Below are 15,793 nucleotides of genomic sequence, written 5' to 3' on the forward strand. Positions count from 1 at the left end.
CGCCGAGCGCTCGCGGACCTTGGGAAAGGGGAAAGAAAAAAAAAAAAAAAAAAAAAAAAACGACCGAGCAAAAATAATTAAAAAAAAAAAAAGAACCAAACCGAGAGAAGGCGGCGGGGCGGCCCGGAGCGCCCGCTGCTCGCCCTGCGGCCGGGGAAGAGAGGAGGAGGAGGAGGAGGAGGAGGAGGAGGAGGAGTGGGGGAAGCGGGGGCAGAGCGGCGGTCCGTGCGGGTCACCCCCCCCCCCGCCCCCGCACACCCCCGCCGGCCGCCGCGGGCACCCGGGGCGGGGGTGGGGGGGCTCGGCCGAAGCGTGTCAGAGCCCCAGGGCCTCGGCGTGCTTGCGGGCCTTCAGCCGCAGGTCGGCGATGCTGGAGTTCTTGCTGTTGCTCTTGGCGGCGGCGGCCACCACGGCGGCGGCGGAGGCGGACTCCGCCAGGGAGGCGATGGGCAGCCCGAAGGGCGGCGGCGGGAACATCAGGTAGGGCGCGTGGGCCGCCAGGTGCGGGTGCAGGTGCGGGTGCGCGTGGGCCACGCCCTCCAGCTGCAGCTGCGCCTGGACCTGGGCGGCGGCGGCAGAGACACGGCGTCAGCCCCGCGCGCGGCGGAGCGCGCCCCCCCCACGCACGCACCCGCCCCCCCCTTCCCACGCACACCCCCGCCTCGACCCCTCCCGGCGGCTGAAAGAGCGACTTGTTAGCGGAGCCCCCCGCGCGCGGGGGCGGGGCAGAGCAGAGCGGCGCAGCGCGGCAAGTCCCCGCTCCGCGCTTCGCCAGAGGCGTGCCTCACCCTCCTCGCGTTTTTAAAAAAAGAAAATGCCAAATAAATAAATAAATATGCGGCCCAACGCACGGGCGCCAACAAGTGCTAAATAGCTAATTTTTTTATAATTTTTTTTTTTTTCCAGGGATGTTTATTTATACCTTGCTAAAAACTCTTTGGCCACGGGTCCCTTATATACCGGGTTGGTGTTTGCTTTGGAGCTTTCTCGACCTACACAAACACGTTGGGTTGACTGAGAGATTTCAGCTCCGGGTAGGTTCGGGGAGGAGTGGGGGAGAGTTTATTTATGTATTTAATTATTTTGGTCCAAATATGTCTTTTAAAAATCAATACAATTAATCTGTCAGCTCCACGTGTCTCAGAGACGGAGAAGGTGGTGGAGGGTCCCTTTGGGCTGGGAAAAATCGATTCCCCGATTAATTGACCCCCCCAAAAAAAGGGGGAGGGGGGGAGAGGGTGGAAGTTACAAGCGGCGGCGAGGGGGCGGCTGGAAGAGGGACGGAATTTCATCCCCCTCGTCCCGGTTTCCCCCAGCGGCCTTCCCCCGGGGGGGACTGTGCCTCGCTGGGGCAAGGATCCGGGCCCCGCAGCGGCACCGGTGCCTGCGCTCCGCTACTGCCCGGCTCCCGGCCGGCCGGCACGGCCGCAGCGCATCGGGGAGAAGCCTCCCCACCTCCTGGGCGGCCGCCTCCCTCGGAAAAGGGCCAGGCCTCGACAGGAGGGGGAAGAACGACAGCGCAAGGGTCTGCATAGGTTGGGTTTTCTTTTTTTTTTTCCCCCCTCACGGTTTCGCCCACCGGCTGGGAGACCCTCCTCCCGCAGCGCTCTCGGGAGCCGGGCGGAGACCGAAGGCCCCCGGGGCGGCTCGGCACCGGGCCGCTCCGTCCCCGGGGGGCTGCGGGCGGGTTTGCCGGGGCTCCCCCCGGGAAAGCGATGAGCCCCCGGGAGGCCAGCCCGCCTTTGCCACGTCTGCGGGCGGCCCCGGGGCCCTGTGCCGGCCCATTGCACGGCGGCGGGGTTTGGGGGGGGGGGGGTGTCTTATCACCCCCCGCTCGGTCCCCTCCCCGGGCCCGAGGGGCGCTGAGCTCCCGGCAGCCGGGCGGGGGCTCCTTCACCAAGTTTTACAGCCTGTTTTTAATACGTGCCAACTTCTATATAAATGGCACTTGTAAACGTGTCCGGCTTCCTCCCCTGCAAACGAAAGGGGGTCGGAGCTTGCCGGGCGAAAGGAAAATAAAACCGGAGCTAACTACCTGTTGGAAAGGCATCCTCAGGGCTCCCATATTCACATAGGGGGCCACTCTGCAGGCGTCTAAATGGCTGGCGGTTCCCAGGATCACACCTGCGGGGAGAGACAGGGCCGGGTGAGCGGCGAAGGCGTCCCGGGGCTCCGCGGCCGGCAGCCCCCGGCCGGCCCGCACCCCTTACTCACCTTTGTGCATCTGGTTTTCCTGCTTTCGGCACTTTGCTCTCCTGTTCTGGAACCAGACCTGTGAAAAGAAAAGGCAAACAAAAAAAACAAAAAAACAACAACAACAAAAAAATGGAGGCAGACTGGGCAGCTGCTGAGAGAGGATTATCTCAGGGGTAGGGATGGAGGGGAGAGGCGAGGGACTCCGCGCAACTTTGCTGAAGTCTCTCCTCGGGAGCAGCCGAGGGGGAGAGCTCAGCCCCACGCGGAGTGAGCCCCTCTACGTGCTGCCGTGGGGGCTGGTTGGGGGGGGGGGATCCTGCTCTTTGGTGTGGTTTCTCAGCGGGAGCTGAACCTGGGAGATGAGAAGCGCCCTCGCAGCCGCGGAGCCCGGGAGCCGGGCGCTTCGCACCGAGTCTCCGAGACCCCCGTGTACCCTGGGCGGGCAGTGGCGGTCCTTGTGCCACCCGTCCGGAGCGAGGGGCCGCTCCCACAAGCACTTAAAATAAGCCCACAGGCAGGCCGGGTGGGACCCTCGCTCCCTTTGCAGTCACCCCTCAACATCCCGGGGACAGCCCGCGTGGGCCAGGCCAGGCGCCGGGGTCTGGCCCCTAAGCGACAGGGCCGCCTGTTCTCTCCCGAGCTGGGCTTGGAAGTGATGAAGACCTCGGAGAAGATGCGAGATACTGAACTTGCACTAAGGAGCCCAATCGTTCCCCGTTCCCCAAACGTTAAAAGAAAACAAAACTCGCTTCTGTAGACTTCTGGACAGACACGAGCAACAACATCTTTGCAGGCGGGGATGTAAAGAAGGGCTTATGCCCCTACCCGAGAAATGCCTGTAATCCAATAATCCTGCCCTAATTCCAGCCGTTCTGACTCAAACAAGCGCAGAACTTGCAGTGGCCGCTGCGCCTCCCCTGCCTCTTTTCCAGGGGCATTTCAGACCTTCAGACCTACTTTCGCCCTGCCGAGGCGCTTGGGTTAGCAGCTCTCCCCAAAGGATCGTCAGAGGCACGGACCAAAATGTTTCGCGGCCCCTCATCCTTACACCAAAACCTACCGATTGGGGACAAACATTGACTTTCACCGCTGATAAAAATCTTGTAGCTAAGTAAACACCTACAACCTTTGATGTTCTTGCACTTGCCAAGAGATCATACGGTTAATTAATACTAACTGCACTTCCTACATCAAATTTTCCCTTCAAGCTTTCTTCAATTGCCTTAATGATGGTCATTTACAACGGAGTAATTAGTGCAAAGAAAGGCTTCCAAAGGCATTAATTACCTCGGGTACCTCAGTGATTTTCTTAAGTAGGAATTGGCCTTCTCTGATTTGGAGCACCATTTTTCCTGCCTAGGGTGGCCGGGGGGGAGCGGCGGCGGGCGGCTGCGGGGATGGACCGACCGACCGACTGATGGACGGACGGACGGACAGACAGACCGCTCCCGTTCCCCGCCGGCTTGTCGCTAGCGCAGCCCTCCCTGCGCTGACAGGGCATCGCTGCCCTGAAAGGCGCAGCACGGCACAAGTTGTTTTTCCCTACGAGCAATACGCAAATATTAACAACATGCAACGCTTCTCCTTTTAACCGGGCCGTTACGGATTTATATATTTTTTTTTAAATATAAGCATGCAAACTATGGTGGTGCTGTAGCGATAATAATACTTTTTTTTTTTTTTTACGGTTGTAAATCCTTGCAGGAAATCTCCTTGTGTGTGTTCCCCACGCCCCCCCCCTCCCCCCCCAGGAGTATAAATTGTCAGGAGGAATTTAAGCAGCGTTTAAACAACTTCTCTTGCAAATCAGAACATCTTTCAAACAGAAATTATATTTAAATCCGGAAAACGAAGTGCCCTTTCCCTTTAGCTATGAAAAAATAAGGTTATGAGGAATAAAAGTGATGAATTAGCCACTACGTTAAGCGATAATAAATCAGGCTTGGTGTGATTCACGATCAATTCCAATTAGTCATGAATATGCTAAGTAAAGCACAGTACACTGTTTTAGACAGTTATTTCTTCATTAAGGATCACTCAGTGATTTCTTTCACAAATGCTCTAATCTGATTTCCTTTTGATTTCCATTAGAGACAGTGAATAATGACATTTAATTTAGCCCTGCACCATAAACCCAAAGATATTTGTTGTAATTGAATTACTGCCTGCTCCTCACTATGGTCTCATAACTTTCAATTATAACCCTGACAGCTGGGTGATATGAGTTTCCAGTACAACACTAAAAATAAAAGGTTAATAAGGACTAGCTACCATAGGAGCTTCAATTTATTTACAGCAAATTTCCACACTAAATTGAAACTATATCCTTTAACAGCAAGGGACAAGCGGTTCAGATAGGAATTAGAGAACAATTCTGAAAGTATTAAAAAAACCTGTTTCCCTTTTCCCCCCTTCTCTTCCTTTTTCCCCGCTTCCATTTATTGATGAATATCAAGCGCTCTGATTATTTCCTAATTAATTATCCATTTCTCCTCTTTTCCCTCTTGATATTTCTTTTATTTGTAGTTTTATTTTCATCCATGCAAACCTCTTTTGTAAGATGATTAAATTTATTAATTTTTTTTGTCTCATAATCTCCGCCTGAATAGGTATCTTTTTTTTTTTTTTTTGGTGTGCTGTTTTAAGATCTGTAAGCACTTGAAGCACCAATTTTCCTGTAACTATGAACATCCTGTTAAGGTGCTGCTCAGTAATAAAGTACTTGAAAGAAAGAGTGCAGAATTCAATTACAAGTAATTTATTTTTATAGAAACAGTACATCAAGGCCTTGGAAAGATATTACAGAGCCCAAGTAAGAAGATCTGGGAAGATGACATAAGAGTTGATGTCCCCTTCAGCAAAAGTTTAATCTTTTCATTAATTTATATGGTGTGGTTAGATCAATCTTCCAGGAGAAAGTAGGCCAGCAGCACTCTGAACCCCTGCAATATCCCCTGCAAGCCACCCTTCCTAAGGCATGTGCCCGGCACCATCCCTCGCCCAGCTCGGTTTATACTGAGAGAGGCAGGAGCTGAGGGGAGAAAAGAGCCTTTAAAAAAAACCAACAAAACAAGAAAGAAAACGACCTAGCTACTCTATTTATTTCGGGAAATGCCTCCAGGAGGCAGTTGTTTAAAGCCAGATAGTCGCTTACTCGGGCAAAGGCTTGCTGAGCGGGTCCGGGGGGAGCAGGAGCTGCCTCTGCTTTCCACGGGGGGGCACGTTTAAGGGGGGGGACAAGCCGACCCCTCTCCCCACTCCAGCTCGGGGCTGTATTTGTTGTCTTCCCCCTGTGCCCTGGGGGTGAGGGCAGGCACGGAGACGTCCGCCTGTGCCCACGCAGCCACACCCGCACCTATGGGTACCCACGCGTGCACACCTATAGACAGATATACATATGCATGCGCATCTCTTATCTCCAGGGTGCGAAGGCGTTTTGTTCAGTGGAGGGGTTGGCTTGGTGACTTTTTCTTCTTGGTTTTTGGTTTGGGTCTCTTAGGCCAAGCACAGAGTTACAACCCAAGAAGGGATTTCCTTCAGGTTTCTCCTGCTCTAGGCCTGCTCATAGAGCCACAGGTTGATCTTATTAATTATTTCTAGGAGGGTTTTTTTGTTGGTTGGGGGGTTTTTTGTTGTGTTTTTTTTTTAATACGACATCTGGTTTGGGGATGCATTCCCTAGTTAGCTTAAGGGGAAGGGGCGGGGAGGGGGGGGATTTTTTTCCCCTGCATCAAACCGAAAATCAAATTTTAAAATAATCGATGTGAAACCACCCAAACAGACGGCTCTGATAGCTCCAGAACTACAGCAGCCCGGACCTATTTTCAAGGTTTCGAAGGCTAATTGGTATTTAGCTGTATCTGAAGCGGGATGGGAGGGACCGGGGGAGACTCTACCAGATGGGGTGCCATGCATTCATATGCTTGCTGGGCGAATCAGAGCGGGCACCTTTCCCCCGGCTCTGGCTAATCCCGTCCCTCAGCACCCAAATCGTCTAGCCTTATTCACGGCGATTGTTTTCTGGGCTTTTTTTTCCATAACGGCCCCATAAAAGGAGGGGGAAGAAAGTGTGGATTAAGGGAGAGTTAATGGCACGTTTGCAAGGAAAAATACAATAATTAAAACAAAAAAAAATAGCGAGTTGCTCAGTTATTAGAGACTTGTCAACACTACCACCACCACCACCACTACCTCCCCCCCCCGAAAAAAAAAAAAAAATCCTTCCTAGGAAATGCAAGGCACGGGCAGATACTCCCAGAGCAGAATTACTGTTTGGCAGGACAGGTACAGCGGAGTTGCAACCAGCTTCCCCATCACACGTGTCGTCTCTGCCTTCACCTCCCCGCTTTGGATGAAACGGGGCACTGTGCTAGGATCCGCTGGCAGTTAGGAAGTGAGGTGAGGACGTTTCCAGGAACAGAGCCTTTCTCTTACCTGAACCCTAGCTTCAGACAGTCCCAGCCTCTGGCTTAGTTCCTCCCTCATGAAGGCATCCGGATAGTGAGTCTCATCAAAAAGTCTTTCCAGCTCATTCAGCTGCTCTAGTGTGAAATTGGTTCTGCTTCTCCTTTGTTTGAGCTTGGTCTGTCCATCTTCATCTTCTGACTTCACATCTTCCCTCTTCTCTTTGCACTCGTAGATCCCTGCCGGGAGGGGGAAGGGGAAAACGACACTGAGCCTCCCCTCGCACCTCTCCGAAGTTTCTCACCGCAGCACACGGGGGTCACCCCCCTCCCCTCTCTTCATCCCCAAACTCAGCACGACATGCGGGGGCAACGGGCGGGCGGGAGGGGGGTCCCCGGACCAGCTCCGGCAGGCCGGAGGGGCGAGGGGGGCTGAGGCCGGGCCGGGGGGCACCGGCTCGGGCTGAGCCCCGCTGCCAGCCCCGGGCCGAGGCGGGGAGGAAGGGAGAGAGCCGCTCTGCCTTGCCTGGCTGATGCCCCATCAGAAAAAACCCTATATATATAAATACAATTTTATTTTCTTTCCAGGGTGAGGAGGAAGCCGTGCCGCCGGTTGGCACGGGCAGTTCGGGGAAGGGGCTGGTAGGGAAGCCGCCGGCCCCCCGATACCTCCAGGCGGTGGGAAGAGGCGGGGAAGGGGATTTCTCCGTCGCCGTTTTCTCCCAAAGTAAAGAGGCTTATGCAAGAAGCTCCCCGCCGCTGTCATGGAGAAGCCACGGTGAAAATATTTGCCTCGTAGAAGAAACTTTCCACGGGCCTGAGACCGACACCGTCTGTCCCTCTCCCCCTTATCACCCCTCCTTCCCCCAAAATACCTGCCGGCGGGTCCAACCCCCCGGGGCGGTGGGCCTGCACGGCCCGGGGTGGGGGAGCGCACTCAAGAACCATGGCTGTACCCCCAGCCCCTCCAAAACAGCAGACAGCCCCCCCCAGCCCTCATGGAACCCAAGAGGGCTCGGGGCGAGCCTGCGGCCGCAGGCAGCCGCTCTGCATGCTTGTCCCGGCCAGAGGGGAGGAGGGCTGGGGAGGCAGCGGGGAAAAGCAGTTGCCCTTTTTGGTCTTGGCGAGGGGGGCTGATTTCTTTTGCTTTGGCAAATTATCTTTCTTTCCTCCTCTTTTTTTTTTTTCCTTTTCCTTAATGCCAGGCGGCCTAACACGCCGGCACGCTTTTAAATCCGGCTAAAGAAGAGAGGAGAGGTGCTGGAGCAGGGGGCACCTCTGGAGGCTGGACCGGTTCCCCGGGCTCCCCTCCCCGCCCGGGGTGCGCATCCTGCGCGGGCACCGGCGGAGTCCCGGGACGAGCCTGCTCCGGCTGCCTCCTTTGTCCTGCTTCACCTTCTGGGCGGTGTGGGGCTGGGGTGGGGGAAGCCATATCTGCAGACGATCCCGAATTAAATCCGTTTTCCCTCACCAAATACGCACATATTTTCTCTATGTATATGTATACGCACGCACACAAATGCGCGCACGCACATATATACTAACCTCTATACTTAGGGGCATCCCAAAATGCAAATCACTAGCTGCAAGTCGTAACTTAATTGAACGTAATAAAACGTCCTGAACTGCATCTGTGCTTAAGCAAGGCGGGGACCCAAGCCGAAGCGCTCCTTTTCACTTCCGAGATGAAAACTGTCCCTGGCCGTAATCGCTCCTCCGGGCTCCCCGTCTCCCACTCCGGCTGCATATCGGCTGCGTAAAACTTTGGGAAGGGTCTGGCCTCCGGAGGTGGGGGGGGGGGGGGGTCGCTGGGTGGTTTTAATGGCGTTTTGTTCGCATTTCTCCTGTAAGGGGAACCCCTATGAAAAGACGAGGGTGCTAACCCAGCAAATGCCTAGGGAAAATTAGGCGCGTTCAAAAGCTCTGTCTCCTTTCGGAGATCCGAGGCTACAGCTTGTCCGTGATAGGTATAAAATATTAACTAGCATATCGGTGGGACTGAAATCACACGCCGGAATCAGTTGAAATTACACTGAAACCTGGCATGAATTTAAACTGTCACAAGCATCTCAGCTCTTTCCAACTCCTCCCTTCCATCCCCACCCCCAGCCCCTCTCCATAGATTAGATTAGCTAAACATACAAGCCAGAATTTCGATACACAGGGAAAAGGGAGAGTAGTAGAGATTTTTTTTTCGTTCGTTCGCATTATAATTTTTTTTTTTTTAGATTTTTTTTTCCTGGAGCATGCCCTGCTTTCATTTTTTAAAACCATCCCCTGCGCGAACGATTCTTCTAAGCTGAACCCTCTCTTTTTGCAATCTCTCGACCAGAGAAGGAAAATCGGCAGTGCTGAGCGGTACTGGCTTGTGCAGAAATACGGGTACCCGAATATGTGATCATACCCGGTCCTTCTGTTTGGGGAGGGGGTGGAAGAGAGGAGGATATTAAATAAGCGTTTGGGCTGTAAATTAAATTGCCTCTCGCCCAATGTTATATTAAACAAGATCAAACAGTAGGAAACAGCTGAAAGACTGGTTGTTGTTCCCCAACCTATTAACCGTTTTTTATTACCCCAAGCTAGCCAGTAGCTCCCCAGGCAGGTCCACCTGTCTAACTTGCCTAGAGACACTTTCTCAACTTTCTAATCCCCCCGCCCTTTTTATTCTCTCCTTCCCCTGCGAGCCTGTGCGGGATTTTTAGCTTGCTTGGTTTAAAAATTATTTTTAATTTTAATTTCTTTCCGCTGCGAGAAGGAATGGCGTTTTACCCCTCGGCCGGCGGTGCCCGCACCCCGGGGGGATGCGGTGCTGCCCTGGCCCAGCTGAGAAGGGCAGGCAGGGGACCGAGGGACCGGGCGGCAGTGCCGGCCCGTGCCTCTCTCCGCAGGGATGCTCGGTCTCACCCGGGCCCGGGCAGCTCCCCCACAGCCAGGCTCCTCTCCTCCTCCTCCCCTCCTCCTCCTCCTCGCCGGCCGGAGCCTCTGGCTAAGGGCAGGCTGACCGACACAGGACAAAATGTCCAGGGAGAGCCCTCTCCGCATCCAGCTTTCCCCCAGAAGAAGCAGCAGCATCCTGAGGGCCCGGAAGCAGGAAGAACAGGTCTCCTAAGGCATTAAACTCCCCGGACAAGGTTTCCTCGTACAAAAATAGAGACAGACAAAAATGTCTGACGTCCTGCGCTGCCCCCTTCCCCCGGGCGAGCGAACGCCTAACGCACCGGATCGATTTCGGATGCGAACGGGGGGCTGGCGAGGAGCGGGGGCGGGGGGGGGGAAGGACCGAAGTTGCGACTTATTTTTCAGGGCTACGTTCCCGTTATGCATGCGGGCATATGTGTTTCCAAGCGTAATGTCCCCGCCGCTGCGGGAGGGAGGCGGCCGGAGGAGGGAGGCAGGATGCGGGAGGCGAGCCCGCTCGCCCCGCCGGGGCCGGGGCCGGGGCCGGGGCCGGGGCCGGGGCCGGGGCCGGGGCCGGGGCCGGGCCGGGGCGGCGGTGGCCGGCTCGTCCCCTCTGCGGGGGCGGCGGGGGCGGCCGGGGAGGGGGCCGGGGCTGGCGGCGAGGGGCGCGGGGCGGAGGGCGCCCAGCCCCGCTCTTACCTTCCGCCGTCCTGCCCGTGCTGAACTCCTTCAGTTTGTCCTTGTCGCTCTCTACGTGGTCTTTGAAAAGATGCACCGGGCAATGGTTGCTGCTCTCGGTCATGTCCTGCAGGTTAGAGTCAGAGTTTCCAAGCTCCCTAGAGCGAGCCAACCCACTCTCCAAAACTTCCCTGTACGTGATCGTCTCCTTCTTGTTGCTGCTGCCACTGCCGCTGCTGCTCTCTTTGCTTTTCTGGTCAAAAGATTTGGATACAAAAGCCGTAAGTTCTTCCATGGCTGCCCGGTGATCTTATCCACAGAGATCCACTTGTTTTCAGTCGGAGATGTGGCCGTCCTCCGCACGCTGTTTTTGCACGTAGAAGATGGGCTGTATAGGGTTAGATCACTCCTGCTGTTATTTATGCCTTTCAATTTGAGATCACACTATTTATACATGGCTACCTCAGCCCAACCCCCAGCTCTCCCTGTCTCCAGCAATTACTGACTGCTCCATAGTCGCAGGCGGACTCCTAGCAGCTATCTCCCCCACCTCAGTCCAGCAATTGGCTTTCTTTTCATTTCATCACTCTTTGGCATCTTTGCACCTTGATTTAGGGAGGCGAAGAGGCAAAAGCGAAAAAGAGGGGGAGAGAGAGAGAGGGAGAGAGAGGAATAAAAGGGAGGGGGGGGAAGAGGAAAACACGAAAATAGGTATCTGCATTCTGTAAATGGGTTGCAGAAATGAAAGTCGAGGAAGACTTAATTGATTGTAAGGACATCCTGTGCGTGGCAACACTGTGAGTAAAAACGGACCTAGCTAATCAAATAACTGTGCTCCTGCAATTAAATGTATCGCTGTCAAGAGGAAAAGAAAATGAGTGTTCAATAAAAAAGGTAATGAATAAAAAGCCGGAGATGTGCATTTGTTGTAATCACTGGAAATTCTACCTGGTTTGCTATTTAGCTAATTGCGCTTAATTAAGTGGTCAAAATAATCGGCGAACCAAAATTGCTGTTTTAAAAGTGTTGCCTGCTCTGGCGGGTGGGTGGGTGGGTGCGCGGAGGGGGACGTGTGTTGCAGTTAAACAAGTCGCGAGGTGTCTCGGAGATCCGTGTCGGTGTGTTCGGAGGATTTGGAGGGGGTTGCTTGGCTGAGGGGGGGCGGGGGGGTGTTATCCATGGGTACGGGGGCTCTCCAGATGCGTGTAAACATTGCAGGATCTGTTGTCTTATTTACTGTTATTATGTCGTCTGAAGATACTGTTGGGGAAAATCAAAATCTAAAATGTTTTTTGGACGTAGAGCTATCCTGCTGCGTGAAGCAGAGGGGTAATTTGTTAACACGAGAGTTTGTAGACGACAAATAGAGCATTAAATCGTCTTTCCCCCCCCCCCCCCCCTTTCTTTCTTCCCCAACGAAACACATCCTGCCGGATTTAAGATAGAACTGGCAATAATTTCCCCACCTTGTTCTTGGTAGGCTGCTGTTATTTTTGTTGTACTCCCGGAATAATTATTATTCTGTGCGCTTGAATAGCTGCCTGAAATTCATCATCAGATAACAGCGCCGGCATTTCTAGCGTCTCTCCGCACCGTTTGATCCTCACGCGGAGCCCACTTTCCAGCTATTTATTTCTATCTCCTCTCCTCGGGCTTTAAAGCGAAGGGTTATTTGGTATTTGGAGGAATTTTGTCTTCTGGTCCTTTGGCTTTTTACGTCCTTCTCATTCCCTCGCCTCGAGTTTGAGATAATCAGAGCCCATCATCACGCCACCCTCTGCTCTGAATCGCAACCAAAGGAGGCTCCTTGCTGGAGCAAGAGGCCATTGTTTCTTTTCCGGGGGAGCGTGGGACTGCTCTGAAAATTAGCAGAACGTTAAAACACTAAAAATACGTTTAATTAATCCGAAGGTGCCCCCAGTACCAGAGTTAACACCTCCACAGGAGGAGGGGGAAAAAATAATAATCGAGGAAGCAATTAATAAAGGGCTTTAAAAGAAAAAAAATCAATCTCCCCCCGTGCGAATTTAAAATGATTATCTAGGGGACAAGGATTGATCATTTGATCTCGGCACTGCGGATATCCCTGACATTTATTATATTGTTGTGTCTCGGTGGCATCCTTCCTCCAGAGTTCATTTAACAAGTGAGGGAGCCGAGGAAGCCTTACAACTTAACAAACAGGTCTTGTCATCGCAAACGCCAATCAAATCCGAGGCTCTAATGTATATCACACGGCACCACATAAATAATAAAGGCAAACGATAGACGTGGAAGTAACGTATGGCTAAGGAAAGATCCCGGCACGACACGCTGCTTGTGCCTCTCTCATGCAGTCTGCGTGCGTAAGGGCTCGTGGTGGATTGCTGCACATGCTGCTGGCGCGGTGCGAGGCTGTCACGGACACGGGCACACGCGGGGACACGGGGGGGCTCTCTCCCGCGGGGAAGAGGCTCCGCGGGGCTGCGCCGCCGCCGGGGAAACTTTCCCCAGCCCCCGGCTCGACCGGCATCGATCCCCCCTCCCGCCCCCCGCCGTCCCCAGCCTCCCTCTGCCTCCCTCGCAGCGAACAGCAAATAAGGACAAATATTTACTAACTCCGCTTCCCCAGCCCCGGTGTGGCACGGTGAGCTTCGGCTTCCCCAGGCTGCCGGAGTTTGCACCCCCTCCTCCGGAGCTCCCCCCCCTTTCCTCCCCGTCCCGCTCTCCTCCCCGCGGCTCCCCCCCTGCGCCCAGCCCCACGCCTCCACCCCACGCGGGCGCGGGGCCGCGTTTCTCCTGGAGACAACCCCCCCCCCGGGCCCCTCCTGCCACCGCCGGGGCTCCTGCCCCCGAGGACAGGGGCAAATCCAAGCCTCCCAAAACAGAGGAGGAAAAAAGCCTCGTTGCCCCCCACCCGCCATCCCCATCCCTACCTCCCTCCCCGCTTCCCGGCAGCGCGGGAGCGCCCGGTGGGAAAGCCCGTTGCTCCACGCCCCCCCCCCCCCCCGGCTCCCGCATCCCGCGGGGCGCAGCTCGACCCGGGGCAGCCACCGGGCGCGCAAATCCCGCGGCAATCCCCGGCCCACCGCCATTCGCCGCCCCCGACGGCAGCGGGGAGGCCGCCGGGGGGGGAGCCCTGCAGACGGGGGGGAACTTGCCTCAGACTCGCTCCGAAAGCAAAAAGCGAAACAAAGCACCGGAAAGGGAAAAGGGGAAAAAAAGGGGGGGAACTAATAAAAAAAAAAAAAAAGAAGCGGTGCAAGTCGCAACCCTCCCCGGGGATCCCGCCGCGGACCCCACGCCGCGGACCCCCGGGCAGCCCCGCGGGCGCGCACGGTCTCACTGCGCGCTCCGCGCAGCGCGGAGTTTTGCGAGGGATGAAGGGCCCGGCCCGGCCCGTCCGGTCCCAATGGGGCGGCGGGGAGCGGGGGGGAGGCGGGGAGCACCCCCGGCCCCCCCCGCGGCCTTGAGGGCACCTAGGGCAAGGTGGTGCGGGTGTGGGCAAAAGCGGGGGGCACTTTTGACCCCGCTACAAACTTTGGCTGCGGGTTCAGAAGGGAATTACGCTTATTGCTGCTCCGGATAACGGGCTGGGGAGGAGGGATGGAGGGAGGGAGGGAGAGAGGGAGGGAGGGAGGGAGGGAGGGAGGGGGAGAAGGAGGGAGGGAGGAAAGGAGCTGCCGTCCCAACCCCATTCCCTTGCAGGCACGGAGCTCCTGGGACCCTGTCGCAAAACTCAGAAGTCACCCGCGCCCTCAGAGCTGCCCCAGGCCCCCGGCTCAGCTCGGCACCCCGGGTACCCCTTTGCCGCGGCACAAGCCCCCCCCGCTCTCCCTCACCCCCCACCGCCCCCAGTCCGTTACAGGACCAGCCGTCAGCGGCACGTTGGGGGCTCCCCTGGCAACACGGCCTCCCGGGTCACCTGTGGGGCACTGTCCCCCCCAAATTCTCCTCCTCCTCCTCCCTCCCCACCGCCCCGGGGCACCGGCCAGGAGCCCTCCGCCCTGCTGGCCGTCCTAACTTGACAAAAGCCGGGGGAGGGGTCCCCCCCCTCGTTCTTCCATCCCGCTTGCTTTCCCCTCTCCTCACTTGCCCCACCGCCGGCCCTCCGGGGCTGAGTCCCCTCCGCAGACCCGAGCCCGCCCCCGGGTCGCCTCCTCCCCGGCTGCCGCTTCCCCGGGGCCCCGGCGGTGGCGGGGAGCCGGCGGGGGGGGAACCGGGCAGCCCCGCGTACCTCTCGGCTGCAGCCGGGCGTCGGTGTCCGGCCCCCCGTGCTCAAAACCCGGCGGCGCAGGCCGGGAGCGAGCGGGGCAGGGGTGCGAAGGGATATTTGCGGGCGGGGAATCTCGCCCTGCCAGGGAACAGCCCCGGACCTGGTACCGGCGAAGAGGGTTTATTTAGCGTGGTGTCAATAGGTGTGTTATTTATTTATTTTTTATTCCTCTTTCAAAGGGAGCTCTTCACCATTGCGGTTTTTCTCCGAGTTAAACGAGAGGAATAATTATGAATGGGTTTAAGCGTTGCATTAGCTTTAAGCATTTCCAAGGCAAAGTATTGGATTTCATATTTATAAGAGGAATTTACATTTGTACATTGACTCATGGTATGACGTAGGGCGAAGCCGATTTCCTCCCTCCCCCCAGTCCCCCCCCTCCCGCTTCAGCTTATTTTGGTCGAAATGGGGCAAATAAGTAAACAGAAAAATCACCGTTTTAATCCACGCTTTAATAAGCGCTGACCCGAAGAGCAAGATTTTGTTGAGTAGATAACCGAGTCCTCTCTCTCCATCTCCCTCCCTCCTTCCCTCCCTCCCTCCCTCTCTCGTGATTAATTCAGAGACTGTAATCATGGACATTGTACATCAAACCTTTCTGCTCACGCTACAGACTCCTGCAGATTTTTATTGGTTTACATGAAAGCGAGTAAACATATTTCAGAGGATGCCCTTTCAATCTGGCTCCATTTCCACAGCACATAATTCCAAGGACAATTTGTTTTAATAATAAGAATGGATGCAGTGTTAATGGTTTTCAATTTGTGTTTAAAAAAAAACATTAAATATTTATAAGTATCGATCGAGGGTTTCAGGATTTTACAGACGTCTTAACACATTTCATAGATGGGATTTTTTTTTTAATTTAGAAACCTGCGTCGTATTCTCTTTTATGCTGTTTATTGATTTAAGCAACATCCGTGTCTCAAGTGAGAGACTAATAGATTTTCATTAAAATAGGCTCTCTTAATCCTGATTGTGAATGGATATGATTGATCCATCCAGCACACTACACATCTATAATATTAATAAAGGACATTATCATGGCAGGACTTGCTTTTCCGTCATCAGGGCACTTTTTTTTTTTCCCCTCCTTGCAACCTTAAAGATTTATTTGGGAGCGGTAAAATGGCCCACAGGAGGGAAACGCATTGCGAAGAATACAATTTTATATTAGATTTTTTTTGGGGGGTAGCTTCAGTGGAAAGACTTTTTTTTTTTTTAAATCTGCAAGCCGCTGTGGCAACATATGGTGAAAATTAAACTGTTTCCCCGCAAATCTAATCTTAAAACATTTATGTTGAGTTTTATTTTTAGAAAAACATTTTTAAAGGAGAGGAAAACAATCTTGGATGAAAAGTAA

The 15,793-nt window shown here is 54.7% G+C and overlaps 1 protein-coding gene across 1 annotated transcript; it reads right to left on the reverse strand.

The window, feature by feature from the left end:
- Positions 1-315: 315 nt before the first annotated feature.
- SHOX (short stature homeobox) lies at positions 316-10,544 on the reverse strand. Its single transcript, XM_052773951.1, has 5 exons — positions 10,197-10,544; positions 6,631-6,839; positions 2,215-2,272; positions 2,036-2,124; positions 316-561 (listed from the first exon to the last, which is right to left on the reverse strand). Exons 1-5 carry the CDS (start codon positions 10,468-10,470, stop codon positions 316-318), a joined length of 876 nt encoding a protein of 291 aa, XP_052629911.1. The 5' UTR covers positions 10,471-10,544.
- Between the last annotated feature and the right edge of the window lie 5,249 nt (positions 10,545-15,793).

The sequence above is a fragment of the Harpia harpyja genome, chromosome 22 (assembly GCF_026419915.1).
Source record: "Harpia harpyja isolate bHarHar1 chromosome 22, bHarHar1 primary haplotype, whole genome shotgun sequence".
In the NCBI taxonomy this organism is placed as follows: domain Eukaryota; kingdom Metazoa; phylum Chordata; class Aves; order Accipitriformes; family Accipitridae; genus Harpia; species Harpia harpyja.